Raw genomic sequence first — 24,421 nt, 5'->3', positions numbered from 1 at the left:
TCAGGCCTCTGGTGAGGCGATGTCTTGTGGGGTTATTTGCTCTATGGAAATATAAATCTGTGCCTTTAACACTGGGTGCTGCAGGAAACAAGTAAAGCTTTGATGTAGTCAAAATTACTTGCCTTTTAAAATGCACTTTTAAATTCAGTGCCTGGGAAATGAAATGAGGATGTTCAGAGGAAACTGGCCAGCCCAAAGATGGGTCTCCACCACTGCTGCTGTCTGGTTATTTTCCTGATGAGGATTCCTGAGCCACAAATTCCTGCATCGTTCATGGTCAAGCCTTGCTCTTGTGGAGCCTTCTTATGGCTATTTCAGCTTCAGAAGGTGTTTGGTGGGGTGTTTGCATACGTAATCAAGCGATGAGAAACCCCTACATCAAACCATTCAAACACACTGCGGTGTTAATTCACTACTTCTGAGGCAGCCACATTTATCATTTCCTTGTGGCACAGCAAAGGGACCATTTATGATTCCATTCTCCTGTGGTTTTAACATCCCAGTGTGAGCAAGAACAGGCTATTGTGGATGTCTGCTGTGTGCTGGAAGGGATGGAGCACTATCAGATTGGAGCAAGGCTTTTTGTTCCTCATGCACGTGCCAGGCGGTGCGAAATCAACTCGACAGGTGTGAAGGGAAAACTGTTCCTCTTCTCTACCCCTGGCTAAAAATGGCAACGGAAAAAAGGTGAGAAAAACGAGAATGATGAAGAGATGCCAGCGGGTGACTCAGGGAGTCAGAGTGCCTGTGAAGGCATCAGAGGGAGTGTGTGTGGGTCACTTAAGGCATCTTCAGAGCACACGGGCTGAGCTGTTAATCCCTCCAGCCCTGCTCTAATTGAATTACAAAGGATGTTCTGGTGAGTCTGCTGATAGGTATCTAAAGTCCTCTTTTGGACAAAAAATGCTTCCCTTCTGGTGAGGAACGTCCCGGTGTTATGGAACATCCATTTATTATGGGTTAAATGGAGACAGGGAAAGACAAGGGCTTCATTCCTTGTTTGCTCAGTGATTTACGAACAAAAAAAGGCTTTAAGGTGACTTTCTGATTCTGGAGGGGTGTTTAAAGGAGCTGTCTGATAAATGGGAATCAGCCCCAATACACTGTGAAGTATATTTTCTAACAATCCATTTCAAAGAATTACATGAGATACTACTACTTTGTCAGGAGTGGAGAAACTCATTTTACTCTTGGCTTAGGAAGAGTGAATCTTTTCCTGTTCTGACACCTGAATGCCCCCCAGACCTGCCCTGCCTGGGCTCTGTGGGGCTGCCTTGCTGGGATTTGGCATTGCAGAAAAGTGAAAAAAAGCTGGCAAGCTTCAGAGGACCACAGTGACTTCCAGTAGCTGTGACTCATGGCTGGAGCTTGATTTAGGAGTAAAAGTACCCAGGTATGGGATTAATTTTCTGTTTCTTTGTGATTATTTACCTGTAACTGTACAGGTCTGTAAATAAGAGTAAATAATGGAGTTTTGCTCCTGCTTTCACATCATTAGCAGGGTGCTGTAATTGCAAAAGTGCTGCTGCATCCAACATGCCAAGCAAGGAACACTGTAAAAGTAAAAGCTCTGTACATAAGTTAAACACAGATCACAGTTACATGTCTTTTTACTCTGCAACACAGTGAATCTGCTCTGTAGCTTCTAGCTACTGACATAGAAAATATGACTTTCAAAGTGGATAGTGGAAGTGATTAATTGAGGTTTTTTTATAGGGGAGTTAATTACCTACAGATTTATTTTGTGGTTTACTATTTTTTTAGATGAATTGCCAGACAGACTTCTTGTGTGACTGTACATCAGCCTGGGGCTGTGGTGAATTATTTAAGGTGTGTACCTGGCAAAACTCTTCTCCTGCAATCAACGTGATTCCCAAAGACCAAGTCCAACTGAGATCTTCCATGAAGTTGATAGTAAAAAAAAAAAAGTGTATATCTATAGTTAAAGACTTTAAAAATATGGGAATTTTGAAAGTTCTACACTAGGACTCAGCTGGATAAAGCACCAGAGTTCTCAGTTCATGTTGATTCTTTCTTTTGGACCTCAGCAGCTCATCCAGACAGTGGATGATCTGGTAGACCTGGATGACCTGGTAGACCTTCCTAAATCTGATTTTCTTGCTTAGGTTATGGAGCCTGAGTGCTTCCTGTAGATGATTTCTTCCTTACTCTCCCATGTATCACAAATTTAGTGGTTTTCTTGTTGCTTCCCCTCATTTTGGCTCTACAGGGTCAATCCTGGCTGGGACCTAGAAGAGATCCTGAGGGTGAAGCCCAAATGTCCCTGCTTGTCTTCCGGGAGGTCTGCAGTCCTCACTGTCCCCAGATTTGCTTTTTAGCTGTTTTCTCATTTGAACTTTAGAAAGCAAAGCAGCCTTGCATTTCAAGGGGGTTGTGTTTGAAAGAGGGAGCATGGAGCAAGGCCAAGCATCTTCTTCCTTCTCCACATCCCGGACTGAGGGGAAATGCCAAGCCCATCAACCATCCTGGCGTGCTGGGAGAAGGCATTGCTTGCAGTGGGAGCGAACTGAAACCCATCTTTGTCCCTCTTTCCCAGAAAACTGAGTATTTTTATGTCCTCCCCTTCAGAGATACAGAGGCTTATGGTAACAAGTTTATGGCTCCTCATGACTTTCAGGGTGCTCCTGAAACATCTGTCAAAGGAAGGGAACAGTTCAGAGTATTTTGGAAGAGCTGATCTCAGACCTGGCTGTCAGCACTCCTGACACCACTGGTACAACCACCCCTTAGGCCAGATTTGGCTCAAACACACTCTTTTTTTCCTGCCCCAAGATTATTTTCAGTAATTTTATGAATTTTCCTCATGTACAGGACAGAGGATTTCTGAAAACAAGGGACCAAATCTCAACCTTCCCAAAACTGCTTCACTGACTGATAACAGAAACTGCAATTTCAGCCAAGCAGCCTTTCCTATGTGATTGCCTAAAAGTAGAACTTCAGCCCTTTACAATGTGATTTTTCTCCTTTTTCCCCTTAATTGCTCAGGTACTGAAAAAAAAACTGTTAAAGGTTGGACTTGATGATCTTGGAGGTCTTTTCCAACCTGAATGATTCTGTGATTCTAAGTTACAAAAGGCATTTCAGAAACAGTTAGAAGTGTGTTTGTCATCATAGGCTGGATGGAAAGTTCCCTATCCCAGAGGACAGACCCAGCTTTATCCCAGAGTTTGTAGACTGCACTGTCTTTAAATTCCAACCAAAAATTCTAATGAGAGCTCTGCCAAAAGCAAATCTATATATTCCATATATTCTCTGTATAGATGGCTGCTGGGGAGGCTGGAATTTCCCATGGTAAATCTGGAGTGGATTTGGATTTGTTACAGGATGGGGCTGACCCAAGAAGATGGGGATGTGTCCCAGCCTTCAGTGCATGTCCCTGGAGCAGGAGGCTTCCCCCAGGTGAGGCAGGCCCAGCACACACCCCAGCTAAAACAAAGAGAAAAGTGTCTGACAGCTCTCCTAGGGGTTGTTCTGTTCCTCAGGCTCCTCTGGGTAATTCTGGATCCCAGCAGAGGACTGCAGTCCAGACCTCCTGCAGCCTCCCCAGATGAGTCAGCTCAGATCTAGACCAGTTCCTTTGCCTTTCATTAGATACCTGGAAGTGACAAAAAGGGACCCAAAAAACCTTGGTTCCATCTGGCAGTGGAACAAAGGATTGGGGAATCATGCACAGAATCAGAAATATGACTGATCTCTGAGTGTTCTCCCAAAGACCCTTGAAAATGCTGACAAAGTGAGTCCAGGTGCTGCAGAAGCCAAGAGATGGATGGAAGGCATGAGCCCCAGAGAAGAAAAGGGATAAATTCCAGGCTTGCAGGAATGAGGGCCGAGGGGTCTGAGCCTGGCAGTGTGGTATCCAAACTCCTGCAGACATATCTGGTTTGTTCCATCCTCCTGATATGTACTTGGCTTTTTTTGGTGCTTGAATGCGAGTCAAATGGCAATCAGACATGGAGACCCCCTGCTGTCTTACAAGAGCAATAAAATGGGAATTTAAAAAAAATATGGTAAAAAAGTGCTAGTAGGGAGTTAGTGCAGATACAATGCCACAGAACTCTTTGAAAAAATGGACAGAAAATAGCACAAAACTTTTCCTCTGTGGCTCTTTCCATATTTCTACTCATTAATCCTGAATCAGATTTTTTTCCTTTCCAATTAGGAAGTGGAAAAATGAGGAGTTTTATGCTTGGGAAGGTTGCCTTGAAGCTTTCCCTATTCCATGGCTTTTCAAGTGCAGAATACCTGTACTTAACAATACTTTTGGCTCCTGTGGATGGGAAGGAAGCTGGGCTCTCCAAGGCAGCACTGGAGTTAATAAATCCCAAATCATGACCTGAAGTTTTCACATTAACACCTTGATGTTTTGCAGTGCAGATGAATCTCTTGGTGACAATGTGGGCACTTTTCTCCAGGGAAAGGATGTCAAACCTCACTGGGCAACTGATAAAAATTAGATTTTATCTGAATGCTCTCCTGAGCCTTTCTCCTTGGGTCCACAGGCTGGGAAATGCATTGCCTTCAGCTTGGATTGTTGGGCTTTCAGCCTGGAGCAGGCAGAGATGAATGCAGTCAGTTTTATACTCACTAATAACTCATATTCCAATTCATTTGGAGCTCCTGACACACTTTGCTTTGAACCAGTGAGGCCTCCAGTGTGCTAAATGTGGAGCCTTGTGTGTGATTCTGAGCCTTTGCTGGACCACAGCTGAATTGTTAAACAAAGCAGAAAAGATGTTTGGACAGAATGAATTTTGGGAACCGTAGGAAGCTGGAAGAGGGAGAAGGGAGCTCTGAACATTTGGGCTGGAGAGGTGCCCACCCTTGGAGATATTTGTCTGAACCTTGCTTGAACTGCTTTATCTCCTTTGTTCCTTGGAGCTGGAGCTTCACACCAACTTCCCAGCTTAAGCTCCAAACCTTCCCTGCAATCCTCCCAGAGATCCCCAAAAGCAATGTCCCGCTCAATTTTAACATTTCTCTTCCTGCAGACAGGAAACTCAGAGCCTTGAGAGAATGCTGAGTGTTCAGAATTTAAAAGGGAATAACCAAGCTTTTAAATCCACAGATTCCTGGTGCTTGCTTGGGCTTGAGGCATTTTAAAACTTACTTGTTTCCATAAGCTGACTTTTCCATGATTGGTTTGAAGGCAGGTAGAGAGGGGGAAGTTGAACAGACTCTGGTGTGTCCAAATGTCATCTTCACAATGGACACAGGAAAGCTAAATAGTCACCTGAGAGCTGAAATCCTTGGGAAGATGAGCAAAAACTCAGGGAATCACGCCTGCTGAAATGTGGGAAAGGGAGAGCCTGTCTGCACAGGGGGCTTTCTGAGCTCCCTAAGGATCATGCCTTCCTCTAAAATTACTGGTTGTTGGTTTGCTTTGGGTTTTTTGGTTTTTTTGTTTGTTTGTTTGGGGTTTTTTTGGGTTTTTTAGGTTTTTGTTTGTTTTGTTGTGTTGTTTTGTTTTTGTTTTTGTTTTTGTTTTTGTTTTTTTTTTAAAATAAAAGAGGGTACTCGCTCTTCAGTCCAGGCCTGGATTTGGTTTTCTCAGATCTCAGAGATTTAGTTGTTTTTTGAATGTTGCTTCTTGATGCTTTGAACTCTTAAATCCTCTGCTCTCAGGGTGCTTCTCAAGGGTGCAACAGCTTGGACATGGTGGGCTTTAAAGGAAACAAGAAAGCTCTGTTATATGAGTTGCTAAATCTTTTGCTTTTCTGCACTTCTGGATATTTCCAAAGAACCTCTGGTTATTTTCTGTGTGTACCTGGCCAATTTTTTATCCCTCCACTGAAGCAGTTTTCCACTGTTTGGGATTTAGTTACTTCTGATACTTTAGTGCTTTCTTAGAGTTGTGTATCAAGGAATACTCAAGAATTCAAAGAATTCTGTGCATTCAAAGAACATGCAGTCTATCAAATGAATAATCAGTTAAATAAAAAAGAGTAATTGAGGAGCAGACAACCCAACCAAAGTTATTTTTGCTTTTTACTCTGCCTTAGAACTTACAAACTGATTCCTTTTTAAGGGTTGGGAAGGAGTACAAAGCTTGAGTTCAGGTTTATTGTAACCACACAACTTTCTTCTGGAATCACTGCCAGAGCAACAGCTCCAGGCACTATGAAGACTTCTATGCCTTATGAGAAGTGTTTGGGTTTATTAATTTCTCTTATTATTTCCTATGAAATGATAACAACAGATGTGATGCTAGAAGGGGAAAAAAAACGTGTATAAATATCTAAACTTGCTAGAGCAGACACACCAGGTCTTCATAAAACTCAGACCTTACACTTTATAAAAGCTTTTAAAAGCAAACTGGATTGGTTTGAGGTATTTCCTGTCACAGGCTCCTTATATAGGTCGAGTATTTATCCCAGATGTGCAGCCTGGCAGAGGGCTGGGCAGGGAGGGGAGCAGGGTGACAGCTCTGAGGGACCCTGGGGCTGGAGCAGAGCCTGCCTGCGATCCTCCCAGTGCTGCTGGAGGAGAAGGGGGGGCAATTCCAAGGGTGAGGCTTGGCTTGGCAATCCCAGCCCATCTTTGAGGGCGTTCCTTGTGCATGGAGCTGCGTTTGCAGCCGTGTGTTCCAACTTTCATGGCAGCACTGAGGAGCAGCACGCTGTAGGGAAGATTTCAGTTCCAAAGCATGGAAGGATTTCCTCCATCCAAAGGATGAGTTTTTCCCAAGGCAACAGGACTGATGATCAGGTCAGAAGGGTGATCCTCCCCCAGGTCTCACTGCAGATATAGACTGCTGCTAGTCTGCACTCTGTTGGCCATTTGAGTATTTTTAACTTTAATAATAAAAATATGGAAGGTGACAGCTCTCAGCTGAGATGACTAATGGCTCTCGGCTGCCTGAGGCACAGCTCGTGCTACTTCATCAGCGTGGCTCTGGAGTTTCCTGCCTTGCATCAGGAGCTAAGTCACAGGGGTAGAAAACAGCCTAGGAAACCCAAAACTGAAGAGCCAAGTGATTCTATCCACATCCATGATTTACTCACGTTTGAGCTACATCATGGAAGGAAGTTCGCGCGTCTGGTTCAGTGTCATTTTCAGCTCATTTTCTGCCTTGTTGAGAAGTAAAAAAAAACCATAATCTTGTCTGTGCTGGAGTTGAACTGGATTAAAATTTGAATAACATTAAGTGGAACTGACTGGGAAGCTGCTGGTTTCAGTCCTTCTCAAGTGTAAATTTAGAGCTTGGGAGTGGAGGTGACTGTAGCAGTGGGGATGAAATTTAATGGCTCGTCACTACTAATGAGAACTTTACAGTTTCTCAGGTTTTCCCTGCTCCATGTGTGTGGGGAGGGTGGGAAGGCGAAAGCTGGGTGACATCAGAGCAGTGTCATTGTTCCAGTGGAATTAGGTGTTTCCAGAGGATTTCTGAAGCTCTTCTTGTGTGTCTCAGGCCCAGGTGAGCAGTTCTGATTCTCAGGGTGGAGCATTTACAGCCCCATTCCTGTGTCCTCCCACTTGTGTAATTCCTTTGGGCCACCTCAAATCCATGTGGGTTTTTTTTCCCCAAAAAGCACAGCTGCGTTGCAAAATCCTCAAAAAACAGTCAGAATGCTCAGTAAATGTGTATTTCTAGGACCAGGAGTTATGGATACTTTCCAGTTTATTTATGTTTAAGGAATTTCATGACTATGCTGTCGCTCTGCCCAGTGAATGTTCTATACCAACTATGGATATATTGGACATATTTACTGCTGTATATAATTCCTACTACAGCTCTCATGGAGGGAGAGGGGGCAAATTGCACCACAAGCCTGTTTTATACTCATACTTCTTATATATTTATGCTATTTTTGGTAAATGCACTCAAATTGGATTGCTAATAGGGTTAAACTTGAGCGCTTCTAAGATGTCTCATTTATTGAGCCAGGGTTGTACCTTAAGATCAGAGTTATTTCTGTCTTGGTTTTATATTTGTTAATAGTATTCCAAGTTTTAATGTTTATTTTTGATGGCTACAATTAATGCTCTGCGTGTAGAATCTCTGCTCTTGCAGTACACCTCAGTGACCTGGTATTTTTAGCTATTTCTGGCATGAAGATGTGTTTTTAATGGTAATTTTTGTCCCGTACCCAGCCATTGTGCAAGTGGTCTGTCTCAGTTTTGTTCTCCATTTTTTTTTTTTGGCTAAGTCTGTTTGTTCGGCTCTGGAAAAAAAAAAAAAAAAAAAAAAAGAATGGTTCTCATTTTTGATGGCTGTACTCAGTTTTGTGGCTTTAGCTGGAATTGCAGAAACTCTTCACCCTGTGCTTCAGAAAAAAACCATCAGAGGAGGCATTTTAAAATCAAGAGCACAGAATTCAGCCTTTGTCAAAGCTCATAATAAAAAGTTGAGAGCTGATATGATGTTTTTCAGGCTGGGTTCTTTTGGCCACTAAAGGAAATATGTTTCCTTCAGAGTGAATAAATTAAATACTTTCTCTGTAGAGAGGGGGGAGATCTTTGCAGATATGGGTACAAATTGGAGGGTAACTTGTGCCACATCACAAACCCCATCCTGTGCCAGGCTGGTGGCAGCAGAAGGCCGTTCAGGGGGTGAATGTGATGTCTGGAGTTTAGATGAACCTCTTGAGTCTGAAGGCTTGGCCACAAAACTCCCAGGCACTCTGGAAACTCCTGCCTCCAGCTGTGCCAGCAATAATAGAAGCTCTTCCTGCTAAATGTTTCATTGCATCTGGAGCCAGCCACAACCTGGGCTTGTGAGAGAGCAAAAATGTGAAAAGTTAATGAGAGAAAATCAAAAAGTGCATTTTCAGAATCTCATTTGGTTTCATGTCAGACCCGACCTAAAGAACCAAGACAATTCCTCATTTATTCTTTATTTCTTTTTAAATCTTCAGGAGCAATCACAAGTGTAGGTTGCACTGCTGTGATAAATATTTCCTCCTGAGAGGAGTCCCTGATGTTGAAGACCTCAATGCAGCATTTGGTGCTTGTCCTGGAAAAATATACAGCTTCAGTGCAACATTGGCCAATAATTAATGTGGTCTTAGGACAGGAAATGTTGGCATCTCCTTAATTCTTTGTTTGATCTTTGGCCTGGGACTGTAATTCAGTATTTCAACTTCTGTGCAGGGGATTTGTTGTAAGTGCACTTTGCTTGCTTTGCTCTCTCAGTGCTCTGGGAATGGGTTTGTCAGAAAAAGTAAAGAAAAGCAAAAGGTGTTTGAGGAACTTTGAGCTGCCTCAAGATGCTGCTTCAAATGATCTGGGGTGTAGGGTGGCTGGTGGCCAGAATTCAGGTCAGAAAAGAAACTTGTTGTTAGCAACACTCGAGATATGAGCAGAGTCAGAAAAGCACTCAGACTGAAACCCAGGGACGTTTTTCCAGGGAAAAGCTGGGCCATAGCAACTGTGGAGTGTGAGTCATGAACATCTGTGGGAATTTCACACTTCCGTGATCACATCATCAAAGCAGCAACATTTAGAGACCTAAGTTTCACCCTTCCATGTCCTCATAAATAAATATAAATTATTTATGTAATATATATATAACAAATTATTTAGAAAATGGAAAACTTTATTCTGTTGAACTCAGCCCTTACAAAGGCTGTCCATCACAGAAATGTAATCAAAAGATATTTTCAGCAAGGTGAAGAAATGTGCTTTTACTGTTATTTCACCTTGCAGGTGCATTGCAGTATTAAAGTACTTTGCCTACCTGTGACTTAAGCAGAACTTTAGCAACAGAAATGAGTCTGCCCGAGTTCCCATTAAAAGTTTCTGCTGTTAGAAGATGAATTATCAACCACACTTTTCATAGGAAAACTTCTAAATTTAGCTGCTAGGGCAAAATTTATGATATTGGCCTCATCAAGAAACTTTAGTGCAAGACCATCGAGACCTAAGAATGGGTATAATGAACATTAAAGTCTTAATTCCCACAAAATATACACTTATTTGTGGGCTTAATTTACCTGTATCTGTAGATAAATTCACAGTTTTGCCTCTTAATTGCACGTTGAAGTGCTTTGTTTAAATAAGATTTAAATCCTGTATCTCCCCTGGGGTAGGAGATTGTCAGATGCACAAAGCTGATATTTCTCCATTTCCAGATCCCAGTGTCTCTGCTCATGAGGAGTTAGACCAGCACAGACTTGTAGGAATTGAAGAGGGTTTCAGGTATGGCTTTTATGATGTGGGCTGAAGAGGAAACATGATGCTTCTCTCTGCCCTTCCATTTGAAAAGCTGAACATATTCCAAAGTTGATGGAAAATTCTCTTAAAGAACTGTTTGTCTGCTTTGCCTCTGAAAGAGGAGGACAGAATGGTTTCCTAAATGCATCTTTGTTAGATACAAGAGCCATAAAGGCAGTGTGGACTTACCTGGCATTCTTTATTTAGACCAGAAGGAAATAAAATAAATGAGTAATTTAGGCAACAGAGATGAGCACAAGGGTTTTCCTTGCCTGCTCACACAGCTGTGTGATGCAGAACAGCTGAAATTGCAGCACAGCAGCTGTGATTATCCTGCAGGAGTGAAGGAAACCACGCTGGCTCTGCAAAAGGTGGGGTTTGACCAGGGCTTTAATTGAAGATGCTGCTGCAACTGGACAAAGCCATCACGAGGATGAAACTGCTTTTCAATATGCTCCCACAGTGAGATTGCAAAGTGGGCCCCTGTTGGCTTGAGGAGGGAGCTCAGCTGCACATCCAGGTGTTGTTCTTGCTGTAGGCACACCTAGGGTAAGAGGTAAATTCAGATTTCAAGAGATGAGGTGGAGATGAGCTGATTCCTGAGTGTTTCTCCTGCTGATTTTAAGGGCCAGGGATCTCCCCCCGTGCCCAGGTACCAGAACTGCCCTGGTGCCCTGCTGGGCCTCCTGGGGGAAGAATAATTGACAATAATGGGCACTGAGATGTGGCCATTTAGCATTGCTGCAGGAAAGCTGCTCTGGACTCAAAACCTCACAAGAACACACTTCCACAGACGAATGTCATTAACTCTGAACCCAAGCCCTGTCTCTTTTTACTGGAATTAACTCATCTGAACCAGACTTCTTATTAATGTTCATTTCTAAAGTGAACACCTATCCATGGCTGCAAATCACACACAGAATCATGCTTGAATATGGGCCAGGAGGGAAGAAATTTCCACAACAGCCCCTTCCCTGCACCTTTGAGCTTAAGGTTTGTTTTTTGTCCCTCTAAACCAGAAATGCTGTAGGTGCATACATTTATTAAGTTCTTATGTACACAGGATGTGTATTTCAGTGTCTCAAAGCCACAGTTGAGTTCTCTGTGTTTTATAATGATTAAATTTTCAGCTGGTTAAAGAAACAGCCAAATAATTGGGTCATTTCCAGCTGAATCCATTATGCAATAGATTCACACAGTCTCTGGTCATTCCTGCTGTCCAATTTCTGTGGCTTCCCCAAGGTTTTTTCAAACTGGCACAGAGAGTGCAAAATCATTAAGACAGCCCTACTGATTGGGTGGCAATTTTCATTGTTTCGTGAAATATTTCTTCAAGTTAAATAAAATGTATTAAAGCAATACTTTAAAAAGGAAAGTTTTTATGAATGCCATAAATCAGTTTCTTTTCCTGTTTGTTTTTCAAAAAACAGTCCTGGTTATCTCCAGTAGCTTTAAGAAGCAGGGGACACACACCCCAACAAAATAATTTATCCAAAATGAAATTCTCAGTATGACTCAGAATTTTTTTTTTTTGTCAGTAGTGATATGGCAACTTCAGGTGGATTTTGTTGTATTATGATGAGTAAATCTGAGGTAATCTGAAGAGGCTGTATTGAAAAATTTGTCCCCACCATCTCTGTACATTACAAATTGTTGTTTTGGTCTACATGCTCCTCTTTTCATCCCTTTATTGATGTTGGAATTCGTATGCATGTGGAAAACATTTATATTCCTAAAGTGTTAATATTCAAATATTATGGCTATTAATAGAAAACATTATTTTAAATAAAAATCAAAAGTCTTTTCTTGTGGAAAACTGCATGAATCCCATACATCCAAGCTGCTGCAAACAACAGTCTGGATGATTCCAAGAATATCATCCCCATGCAGGGTTACACAGATGGAAATGTCTAAAGGTCTTTGAATGCAAATCCTGCTGCTCTGCTCCCAGTTTGGGATGTCCACTGGAGAAAGAGGAGCCAACAGTGGAAGAAAGTATTTTCATTAATTTTCAGTCAAGTACTGAAGCAAAATATTCAGGTTTTTTCTTACTAAGATAAAAGAAAAAAAAAATGATTTGTTTAGTTTGGGAAGTCACAGCTTAAAGCCTAGAGAAAGCAGGGGTTCCCCTATTAATTTACATGGATAAGTGTAAAAAACACATTCCAGGATACTATTGAATTGATGGTAAAGATCTTTATGACTTCACTTGGAACATGATAAGGCTTGAGCAGGTTGGGAAAGGAGAGTTGGGAACATTGTAGGGTTTTCATCAGTTACCTGTTCTGCCTGCTCTCGCAGCCCAATCTTGCTTTCATTGACAGCTCTTGCTAAATCGAGCATTTCCTAATGTTAGCCTGGTGAAGTGATGTATCCACAGACAGCACAAATAATTCATCCTTGAAAAATAAAGAGCAGTCAAGCACCTTTCTCTGAGATCTGCATGAACGTTTGTTATTAAGCTTCAATTCCTCTAGAAACTGAGATAAACACCAAAACACTCTGGGAATTTTTTTCAGCCTGGAAATACCCATCTTGCAGCCTAAATCCACAGGCAACCCAGGAATTCTGCTGCTTTACAGTGAATTGATAACATTTTACTCTGAATAAAACTCAACCCGCTTCTCATACCTGCATGGGCAGGTGAATGTCACTGAACTGCTCTGCCAGGCTCAAAAATAGTGGATTTCCTACAGGTTTCATCAAAATGGGGTTTTGCACAGCCAAGGGCAGTGGTGGGTAGGTGTGGATTCTTTGCTTCTTTTTTCTGCCAGGGCTGGGATTAATGTGTGAGACAGTATTTCTTGTTCAGACTCTGATGTTTATTAGCTCTTATCCATGTTACAATCCCACAAACCCTGAGTTCTACAGCACTTCACTCCAACAAACTAAAAATGGAGCCCCATCTCTCTCTTCCCAAGGCCTTTTAAAGATAAAATGTCCAATTAAGAAAAGACACCTAAATTATTTTTCCTTTTAACCCAATAACCAACCACCCATGGCCTGCAATGGGGACTTTTTTATCCAATGACACAAAACCACCCAAACCCATGGAGAAGAAGGAGAAGGACCAGCCTCCACCCTAAAACCTCCATCTTACTTTATATATATTACTGTATTCTGAACCCTTAAACTCTAAGTTTTCCACCCTGTGATGTCAACACACTTCTATCCAAACTCCACACCCACAATCCCAGTTCTACCATTCCGTTTTGGAAGCTTTCTCCATGGCCTCAGAGTTCTCTTGGGGTCAGTGCCTGTCAGCACAGAAGGTCTGAAATTCTCAGCAGCCAGGGTTCCAACAGGTTGGGACTGCTCATCCTGTGCATCCCATGGAGCAGGGAAGTGACACCGGGGGTGGCTCCAGGAGCCTTTGCTGCAGTTTGGCAGCAGAGAACAGGATGTGAAACACAGAGACTTTTCACCTTTTATTTTATAACTCCCAGCAGTACCTGTAGATCTCCCCGTGGCTTTGTTAGGAGCAGCATAAACACTGAATTAAATGATGTTTTATGAACTGAGCGTGCAAAACCAGCTTGCTTTTTTTTTTTTTGCAGCTCATCTTTATTTTCAGCTCTGACCTGGCACAGGTAGTTCTGGGTAACTTCTGGGGAATTTGAGATTGTTCACAGAGGAATATACACCAAAGTGCCAAAGCATTCTCAGGACTACACCATGAGATTGATTTCCAAACCTGTCTTGAGGACCAAACTTGTTTAAAAAGGCAGGCAGTTCCAAACGATGTAATTTACTCCCAGTAGAGATCTGTCAGAGCCTGAGACTTCCACTTGGAATATGATGAAAGATGCAACACTCTATAAGGAAATGAAATTAAAACAATCAGACAATCAACCCAAAATCCTCCCAGCTATTCCTTCCTCTGCCTTTCATTACACATCCTGTTTCTTCTCTGTTTTGGATAATTGAATTGAAAGCTCTTTGAAATGAGGAACTGTCTGCATTTCAGCTCTTATGTAACACTAAGATCACTGTTGGTACTTCAGAAAATATATTAATTTTTACCTTATATCTTTACTACTTCTGAAGGAGACATTTGGCCCTGGATTTGTGTGAGAACTTCCTAAGGATGACCAAAGAAACAGCAGCATGAATTGGCAGCCTGTCACATTTTTCCTGAGGGATTTTAGTTTGTTGTGAACTAAGGAGGAGCCTGGGAAATCTCACACATTGCCAGTTTGTGCCTAATAATGCAAAAAACTGCACCCGAAAGTTAAATACAATCAGGTACATTCCCACTGTCCAGGGCAGAGTCCCCATCCCTGGAGGGATTTAGCAGAGCTGTGCATGTGGCATTTGGGGACAGTAGTGGTTAACATGGCAGTGATGAGGGAATGGTTGGACTTTCTTGAGGGCTTTCCCAACACAAATGATTCTTTCATACTTTCATAACCTCATGACATTTTGGTGAGTGATTAAAAAGCCAAATATTTGTCTGATAATCACAGAACAGATTTCCCCCAACCTCTTATCTTCCAAAGCCAGAGCTCCAAGTACTGCTTTGCTGAAGTCATGGAATTTGCTTTTCTGTCCTCAAGGATGTGCAGAATTTGGGGCTTAAAGAGATGGTCCTTGAGTCAAAATTGCTCTGTTTGTGTTTAATCACCACCTCTGCAGAGCTCAGCTCTCTCTGGGCTCCCAGACCTCTGGAACAGATGCTGTTGTGCAACGGGAGGAACTCTTGAGTGAAGTTTCCAGAAGAGATTTTAATTAGAAACATAATTTCATACAGTAGCTTGGAACGAGTACAGGGAGGGGGAATAAAATCCAAGCAAGGGATGAAAAAAAAAAAAAGAAAAATAAAAAGGGGCGTTTTACTGGTGAAAAGCACTTGACAGGAAATACTGTGCATATCTGTGAAAAACTGAAGCTCAGAGCAAGCAGTAATAACTATCTGAGCCCCTGCAAATGGTGTAAATCTGCATTGCCTCATTGATTTTCTGAGAACTGCCATTCCTCATTGCCCTCAGCACTGCTCTGCTCCTTTATCCCAGCGAGGTCCCAGCCAGCTTGGCACTGCCGAAATCCAGAAACTGAATACTTGTTTGTTTTGTGTTGTTTTGTTGGGGTGGTTTTTTTCCCGTTTAATTAAAATTTAATCAATCTTTTGTTTTGTAGATTGCCCTCCACTTGGTCTGGAGACATTAAAAATTACTGACTTCCAGCTCCATGCCTCCACAGCAAAGCGCTACGGCCTCGGGGCCCACCGAGGAAGGCTCAATATTCAGGTAACATCAATTTTTTTCCTCCTAAGTGGGAGAATGGCTCCAGGTTGTGCTGCTGAATAAAGAGAACCAGTGGACACTTATTGGTTCTGACTGCTTTGTCAGCTCATGTAATTCAAATGAAGGGGAAACACTGGGGCTGCAGAAGGGAGGGAGGTTGATGGATAACCTTTGGATTCAGGGGCTACTTGGGGAAATCTCCAGACTTGGTGTGCAGATCCAGATCCAGATCCAGATCCAGATCTGAGCAAGCTGCAGAAGGGAGGGAGGTTGATGGATAACCTTTGGGTTTGGGGGCTATTTGGGGAAATCTCCAGGCTTGGTGGCAGATCCAGATCCAGATCCAGATCTGAGCAAGCAGAGGTGGAGGCAGCTCCCTTTCCTGCTCCCTTCACAACCAGCCTGCAAGGAAGCTCTCACAGCAAGTTGTTTTTTCCTGTGTTGTCTGCCTGCAGTTAATGACAGCGGTTAATTGAAAGTGTGGTTTCAAGTGAAGCCCCTTCCCTAAGGCAGCTTTTTTCAGAAGCAGTGATTATACCGTCCAAAAAATGCTTCACTTCAGAACTCTCTAACATACAATCCTGTTTAGCTTCTTTTGTTTCAGGTTAAAAATGTGTTTAGGTGCTTTGCAGGACCAAGTGCCATTGTCATATTTCTCGTGTTTCTGTTTCCCACTTTATTACAAGGGCTGTTCTCTGAATTACAGTCTGTCCAGACTAAAATTGTTACTTTGCATGATAAAGCAGAATACTCAGAGTCATAAACAGGATATCAGCACCGAGCCAACAGTGAAAGATCTCTGAAGTTTATTTAATTTATCTTTCATTTTAGACCCCTTCATTTGTGTTTCTCCCCAACTAAGGGGTGTGATGCTTAGGCTGGGACTAGGAGGGGTGAGCTCTAATCAGCAGTGCCACATTCCATATGGTTCTCTCTGGAAGAGGGATTGATTTTAACCAATCAATTTTTGATTTTTCAACCAATTTTTAAACCACTGTGCCTCTGCACAAACATCTCTCTGAGGAAGATGCCTGCATAGCCCTCCTAATTTTTTTTTCCCAGTGTTTGTTTTAATGCATTAAAGTTGGTCAGAAAGCTGAGGAAACCACTTTGGAAAAGGCAGCTGGAAAAGGGGGAGTGGCAGGCAGCCAGCACAGAGTGGGAATGGGCCCTTCCTTTCCAATCCAGGGGCTGTGTGCAAGGTGAGCTCTCACCTGCAGCCTTCACATTTATTGTCTTTGGAGAGCCCACTGAGGGAGCTTGCTTCTTTACTTGATATTTCTGCTAGGAAAAAAAAACCTTCATTATCACCCCAATGGAATGCAGATGATGTTCAGGGGGGTTCTAGAGGAATGCTTAGTTATTTTATTACAGTCTTGTACAATGGCATAAAACCAAGGAGTGTGATGCAAACTTCTGAGTTTTCTGTTGGTTCTGGCTACTTATTTTTCATGCTGCTGTTGGAGTTCAGTTTATTTAAACACAAGACCACACTGGTTTAGACCAGGAGTCCATCGAGTCCTGTCATCACCATTAGTGTGTTAAAATAAACAGAGAGGTGATAAGTAAATATATAATATATATATAAAATAAATAGAGTGTTACCAATGGCTGGTGTTTCCTCTAAATATTATCTCCAGAGAAGCCAAGGGCACAATCTTTTACTGAGAAGCAGAGCAGAAGAAAAATGCCTCTCAGCTCTTCCTGAAATTTCCCAAAGCTTGGATTAGAATAATTTTTTTTACCCCTACTGAAACAATTGATACAGTAATTCCCTAAACCCCCTCACCACACAGGGTTACTACTACTCCTTAAAAAATTGAGCTTGCCTTTATTTTTCTTTAAAAATAGTTTTCTTTGAGCTTAGGTAAAACTGAATAGCACTAAAACTTCTCTAAACCTGGAATCTGCAGGTCCCTGTCACTGGGGTTTCAGTGCGTGAAGATTTCTGAATTTCACTCATATTGAGAGGGAATTTGCTTTACCCAGGGACAGGTGCTGCAGGTGGCTGATGTGCCAGCTGAGTAATGAGGTCCCTGGTGGTTTCTCTTTGCTGCTCAGCACAGGAGGTTGCAGCGAGCTGGGGAGAGGCAAAAGGCACTGGGGTTGAAGCTGCTGGGTTTTCCTGCTGTTCAGAGCTGAGCATGAAGGAAAACACTTGGCCAGCTCAGAGACACTGCTGTGCCACTGGAATTCTGTGAACACGTTATGCTGTGGGGATGGTGACGAGCAGTTTTATGGGCTGCTGCCCCTGTCCAGTGATCTGGATTTCACCATGGAGCTGTCACAGTGTTCTTGGGACTGTGGTGCTCATCCCCCTGCAAAATAATACAAAGTCCTCTCTCTGTCCAACCTCATCACCTGATGCAAAGTCAGCTGAGAAGCTCAGGGCTCTCCCCAGGTAACTGGCACTGCCTCAGTTCTCAGAGAATTTGCAGAATAATTAAGTTTTTCCAAAGCTTGTTAGGATTTGCTTTGGTTACTTCATTTTTCCTGTTTCGATTATCTGAGGCACATGAAATGAATCAGTTGGTGTGTGCTTTATTCCAGAGGAGGACAGGCTTAGAATTGGGTAAGACTTTGCAGGATCTGCTTCTCTTGTGCCCTTGAAATGTGTGGGCCCTGATTTTCCTCCCAGTCCTGCCTGAGTGTGGGGATTAAGGTGGGATTTCTCAAGGGCACAAGCCATTTTAGTAGAGCCCCATGTTTTGGAGATCTAACTGCACTAGTGGTACAACCAGGAGTCATTTAACATCATCAAGAGAAATCATGGCATAAAATAATATGAATTGAGGCTCTCTGCCTTCGGGGATAAAATTCATTAGTATTTGTCACTTACATGATAATTAAGAGTGGATAATTTGTCAAAATATGTTTCTTTCCCTTCCTCATTTTCCTGGTTGGAGAAATCCAAACACTAAAGACTACCCAAGTAAAGCAATCCCATGTCTGCAAACACAGGCATTTGTGTCTAAAGAAGACCTCCCTGTGCCTGAAGGGGCTCCAGGAAAGCTGGGGAGGGACTGGGGACAAGGGATTGAGGGACAGGACCCAGGGAATGGCTTCCCACTTCCAGAGGGCAGGGATGGATGGGATATTGGGATGGAATTGTTCCCTGTGAAGGTGGGGAGGACTGGAATGGATTTCCCAGAGAGGCTGTGGCTGCCCCTGGATCCCTGGAAGTGTCCAAGGCCAGCTTGGAGCAGCCTGGGACAGTGGAAGGTGTCCCTGCCATGGCAGGGGTGGCACTGGATGGGATTTAAGGTCCCTTCCAACCCAAACCATTCCATGGTTCCATGATCGTCTTTCCAGGTCTTTGTTCCCTTTGAAAAGCTGCATTATCAAATCACAAGGAAAAGACAAAATTATTGAAGATTCACTTGCAGCCTGTGTGTTTTAGTCCTTCCCTACTGGCAGTGGTTGCTATAAATACCTGTGATGAGTAATGCTCTTTTTTTTTTTTTCCCTTCCAAACTTCCTTGACTATGGTAAAATAATTTTTTGATCATCCTGCTGGGAATGGAAAAGAATTTAAGCAGAGGTGGTTTGGTATTTGGTGTATTTTCACTGCTGCTCCAGCTGATTTGTGGCAAAAGACTGGAGTTTCTTTCTTTATTTGAGTACATTTTGGTAGTATCATCTTTCTCCTCATTATAGAAAAGGCTTTTAGAACCCTGATATTGTGAGCAAGTTTTTATCCTGCCTTGCACACATCTAATTTGGAAGAGAAACATGAATTGAAATGCAAAGTCATATTATTTGTAAAGGAATTTGTAACCTTCATATTATTTTCTGGATACCTAATAAGCAGCTCATTTGGTTTAGCTGAATTACATTTTTCAGCTTTGACACTTGGGAATAGCTGATTTGTGAGTGACAGAAAAAAGTCTCTTTTCCTCTGTCCAAAAGGGTTGTTGTTTTTTTTTTTCCTCATAAAACACTGTATATTGAGAAATATTTTTGCATTTGGCTGCAAGTGAAACACAAACTGGGTTAGACTTGGAGTTATTCTTGAATATTCTGTGAAGGGAAAAAGACTTAGCCCTGGCTTCCATTTTTCATTAGCTCCTTCAGTCTCCTGCTTATGAAGATAATTTAAGTACCCATGACATAACTTGAATGTGCTTTTTCCAGTAATTCAATATGGATTTTTAAAATTCAAGGAAACACCTTACTGAGGAAAGTTCTTGATCTGTATTCTTTGATAGAATACTTGGTGATAACTGTACCCGTCTCTCAGGAATGATCATTTTTTCCAAAGAAATTTAATAGGAATCTAATTACTAAATACTTGATTGAGTCTATAAGGTTTTATTTTATGGAAACAGTTTTTTGAAGTGGCCATAGGGAAATAAAGCTCCTTCAGAAGAAAAAATATAGACTTGAAGCTTGAGAAGAGAAATTGTAGCATAAGTTTCTTGATTTTTTTCCCTTCAGAAACATTCCTAAAAATTACTTCTCATTGATTAAACTCCTCTTTTTCACATAGCATTTTGGGCTGATTAGACACAGACACCTGCTTCTTTTTACCCAGTAAAAACCCTTTTTTAGCTTCGGAGAAGATGATATCAGAAAATAAGAGAGCGGGGAGAAGTAGCGCCATGGGGTTTCATCTTATTCCTCTTCTTCTTTTTCCCCTTCTTCTTCTTCTTGTTTTTATTTCATTTTTATGGTATCTTTGCCCCTGTTTAAGGCCAGAGTATTTTAAGCTTTGGATAACTAAAACTCCCCATATTTTATAAGCAACTTCAGCTGAAATTTATTTAAACCCAGTTGAAACCATGGATACTCAAGAGTGCAATTTAGGTGGGAGGGTTTTTTTATTTTAATAAGCACTTTTTCCGTATTTTTTCCCTCTACTTTCCACTTCTCATTGCAATCTGGAGGAGAGGTTTATTCCCTGATGAGCATCACACCAAGGGGAAATATCCTCAGCTTAAAAAGGACCAGGGATAGGGAGACAGGGGCACTTTTTCTGCAGGAACTGGTGGAATTTCCAGTGTGAAGGGATTAGCAGGATGCTGGTTCAAGGTGCTCTGCAGATCTTAACACTTCCTGGCAAGGTTTTAGAGCCTCAGGCTACTTCAGATTCCATCTTACTTTAAAATGCATTGAAACCTTTTCTTGCCAAAGGTTATAAGTCAGGTTAGTGACCATGTTTGTGTTCTCATTGTTTTCCCATTGTTCTGCTCTCCCTGAAGAATTTATCTCCCATTGTTAACAGCCTTTTTCTCTGTGTATTCTTATTTGACTTTTATACAAACATCTCCTTAAAGTATCAGAGCTAATGCATAGAAGTAGGGGGCTTAATTTAATTTTGGTAGATGTAGGAAAACAGGTAATTTTTAAGCTGCCTTATCTCAGACCTGAAAATGAGAAGTTTTAGGAATTGAATCAGTGTCCTGTGTTTTGCAGCACTTCCTTCAGATGCCACCCTGGGTAAAGGGATTAACCACTGCATCCTCTCTGAGTTAGAGCCACCCATTTGGGTAGAAAAAGTCTGTAAACCTCTTCATTTGCATGTGGGAAATATTTAATGATATCCATTCCTGGAATTGCATGGATGGCAATGATAAATCCACATAAACCACAGATGAAATACCACAAAAACACAAGTAGCCTCAGAGGACCACATGGCAAAGCTTCTGTGCTCTTTATGGCAGTATCCAGCTTGGTGCCAAACATTTCCTGGGCTTTGGAAGGAAAATAAATCTCTGAAAGCTTCAGATGCTATGTTTCATTAAATTCTAGTTCAGATTTATTTGGAAAACAGCTTACCCAAAATACCTTCAGCTGTTTGTTTGAAATGCTGGGAAGGCTGTTTGTGGTGGGTTTCCCAGCAGAAATTGGGATACAGATTGGTGCTCAAGTTGAGGAGCAGCCAAACATTCCTGAATTTTTAACCTTTGCCACCCTGGCTATGAAAAGTAATAATTCTGGTTTTGGTGGGAAGTAGTGCTACTGTTTCCTTATGCCTTGCACTCTGCTTTGCTGCTTCCAGGGAAAACAAGATTTTCTAATCACAGACCATCATTTACATGGGCTGGAGCTGGCTTTATAGGACTTTCCAAGCTCTGCAGACCATGTGGATCATTTGTTCTGGATAACAACTGTGTCTCTAGATCTGTGGCTCTGTCAGGCCACAAGAACAGAGTGAAGCTCTGTTTATCTTTTCTGGCTTGAATTTATATGTAAACATTCTTAGTGTTCAAGGGGACTTCCCAGAATTTCCTGCCCTGCCTTGAGTAAGGGAATATTTTGTTGAGGGCCTCAAGGGTCTTAAAGTGAGGGGGGATGAATGATGTGTTCCTTTCTTTCTCCCATGAAAAACCTTCAGTTTCTTAGCTCTGATTTATGGTCAGCTTTGCCTTCTTTTCAGGCAGGTGTTAACGAAAATGATTTTTATGATGGTGCTTGGTGTGCAGGAAGAAATGACCCCTACCAGTGGATTGAAGTAGATGCTCGAAGGCTGACAAAATTCACTGGAGTCATCACCCAGGGAAGAAACTCCCTCTGGTCGTAAGTACACTGACTTTTCTCCATGGGATTCTGAGCTTGCAGACCAAGACATGTCCTGATGTGCTTTGGTTCTTCAAGGAAAAAAAAAAAAACAGATTGGAAATGCTGTGAGACATCAAGTCATTGAATGGGGCAAGGGTTATTATACATAGGGCAAAGTCATTATATATATATTTATAAAAATCTAAAAATATAATATAATATAAATAATAAATATAATAAATTAACATAATATGATATAATATAATATAATATAATATAATATAATATAATATAATTAATAGAATAGAATAGAATAGAATAGAATATAATATGATATAATATAATTAATATATTTTTATATCTAAAAGGCAAAGTCATTATCTATAAAATACATAAATATATATTAAATAATAAGAATATTATATATATTTACATATATATAAGGTAAGGTCATGATATATAAAAACCAAATATATAAAAATAATAATTATATACTATATATATTTACATATATATATATATATATAAGGCAAAGTCATTTTATATGGCATAGAAGAGAAGTTTAAGGGTAGAAAACTTCTGTAGTCATGATCTACATCTGGGCCTTTACACTCATCTTGTCGTATTTGCTTGTGTTAAACTTCCTCATTCTTTCCCAATATTTAACTTGCTAACCTTAGGTTATAGTTTTGGGGACCTATTTAATTTAGTTTAGAGTAACTATGCCTCTTTGAGATGTCTTAATCCCTAGGTAATCCCCAAGTAATTGCTGTAATTCCAAAGCAACATGATTTTTATGTGAGCAGATAAAACAAACTTCACAGTACTATATATATTTACATATCTATTACATATGTGAATACATTATTTATAAATTTATATCTATTTAGAATGAATTCTCTTTAAAATATTACCTTATTACATATCTGCATATAATTCTGCAGACATATATATATATATAGTATATATATAAAATATACTGTTTTTGATCCTTCTGGCCACGGCTTGTGCTAGAGAATGTCTCATGGCACTAAGTGTCTTGCCCAGATTTGTCTGCATTTACTCCTCTGTGACTGGAGTGTATATGAGGGTTACGGGAACAGGAGGGGAGGATTTGAGGCTTTTTCCTGCTCTTTTCGTGTTTCTTTGGCCTTTTAATTTGTCACTGAGTCTCACAGCTTTGTGTGAGCAGATAATTGCACTTGTGCTGCTGTGCCTTTTGCACAAGTGTGCAGGAGCTGCACAACCACTCTGAGATCCATTCTGTCAGAACTCTCCCTTGGAAAATGAATGTGACGCGTAATTGAAGGTAAACCAGGAAAAATGTCACTGTATCTTAGAAAAATCATATTTTCCTTTCAACAGCTGAATTTTCTGTGGTTTTTTTTTTGTTTAATTTCTTTTAACGTGCATGTGGGAGTCGGTGCTTATTTGGCAATAAGGTTTCTATATTTATTCCACATTGTTCTGGGGTAGGTCGGTAATTACTGTAGCAAAGCTTTACTCTTCTCTTTATTCATCCTCTTGACATTGCTGTTCCTCTCAACGCCAGAGCTGCACTGCTTCATCCTGTCATGCTTCTATTTTTAGTTCAGCTCTGCTAGGAGTTTACAGCAGATCTTGACACTCTATTTATGTCTGGTATTCACAGTCATCTTGGGGTTCTGGGGTTTTTGGTTTTTTTTCTGAACCATGGAAACACCAAATCACAGTAAGGTTTGGAATGGACCTTAAAGATCATTGTGTTCCAGCTCCCCTGCCATGGGCAAGGAATTTTGGTTTTGCCTCTTTCCCCATTAAAAAATTGGTGGGCAGAGCCCTGAGGGTCTGCAGGGAGAGCAGGATTGGCGCTGGCAGAGCAGCTCCAGGCTCCTCCTGGATTACTGCTGAGATTTGAGGAAACCCAGGCACATTTCTGCCTGACAGGAGCAAAGATGCTTTCACCAGGGGCAGGTTCCTGTCTCCTGAAACCTCCTGAAGACTGAGCTGTGCCCCATGGAAGGAGCAGGGCAGTGGGGAGAGAGAAACAGTCCCAGTAAGGGACAGAAAGAGAAGGGTGGGACTTGTTTTGGGGTGGGCAGGTTCCTTTGTGCCTGTTTGGCTCAGGAAGCAAAGGAGACTCATCAGCTTCCTTCCCTGACCCTCAGCTGCTGACAGGGATGGTATCAAAAAGGATTGTTTGTGATAGGAAAGTTTGTACCTTCTGTTACCTGAGGCACCTTCCCAGCTTTATGAGCCTGTGTGACAAGAAAAGAGTGCTTTCATGACTGATGGAAACATATGCTGGAGAATAATCTTATTGTAGGCATGAGAGCCAAAAAAACACCTCTCTGATCTGTGTTGTATTAGAAGTGAAAACCTGCCAAGCAAGGGAGCCGAGGTAAGATTTTTATTAGTCCAAAGCCTTGGAGACTTTCCCAGCTTTATGTTTTAAAAATAAAAATCAAGGCACTGAAGGAGTGCTAGCTTATATTAGATATTAGGAAGAAATTCTTTCCTGTGAG

The 24,421-nt window shown here is 41.5% G+C and overlaps 1 protein-coding gene across 1 annotated transcript in view; it reads left to right on the top strand.

Moving 5' to 3' along the window:
• Nucleotides 1-24,421, top strand: part of CPXM2 (carboxypeptidase X, M14 family member 2) — a 67,686-nt gene that overhangs the window by 5,752 nt on the left and 37,513 nt on the right. The window contains exons 2-3 of the mRNA XM_038141012.1: nt 15,310-15,419; nt 21,796-21,935. Of these exons, the coding sequence (XP_037996940.1) occupies nt 15,310-15,419; nt 21,796-21,935 (250 nt within the window). The remainder of the gene's footprint in view (nt 1-15,309; nt 15,420-21,795; nt 21,936-24,421) is intronic.

This window comes from Motacilla alba, chromosome 6 (genome assembly GCF_015832195.1).
Source record: "Motacilla alba alba isolate MOTALB_02 chromosome 6, Motacilla_alba_V1.0_pri, whole genome shotgun sequence".
NCBI lineage: Eukaryota > Metazoa > Chordata > Aves > Passeriformes > Motacillidae > Motacilla > Motacilla alba.
This window is presented reverse-complemented; position numbering and strand designations above follow the sequence as displayed.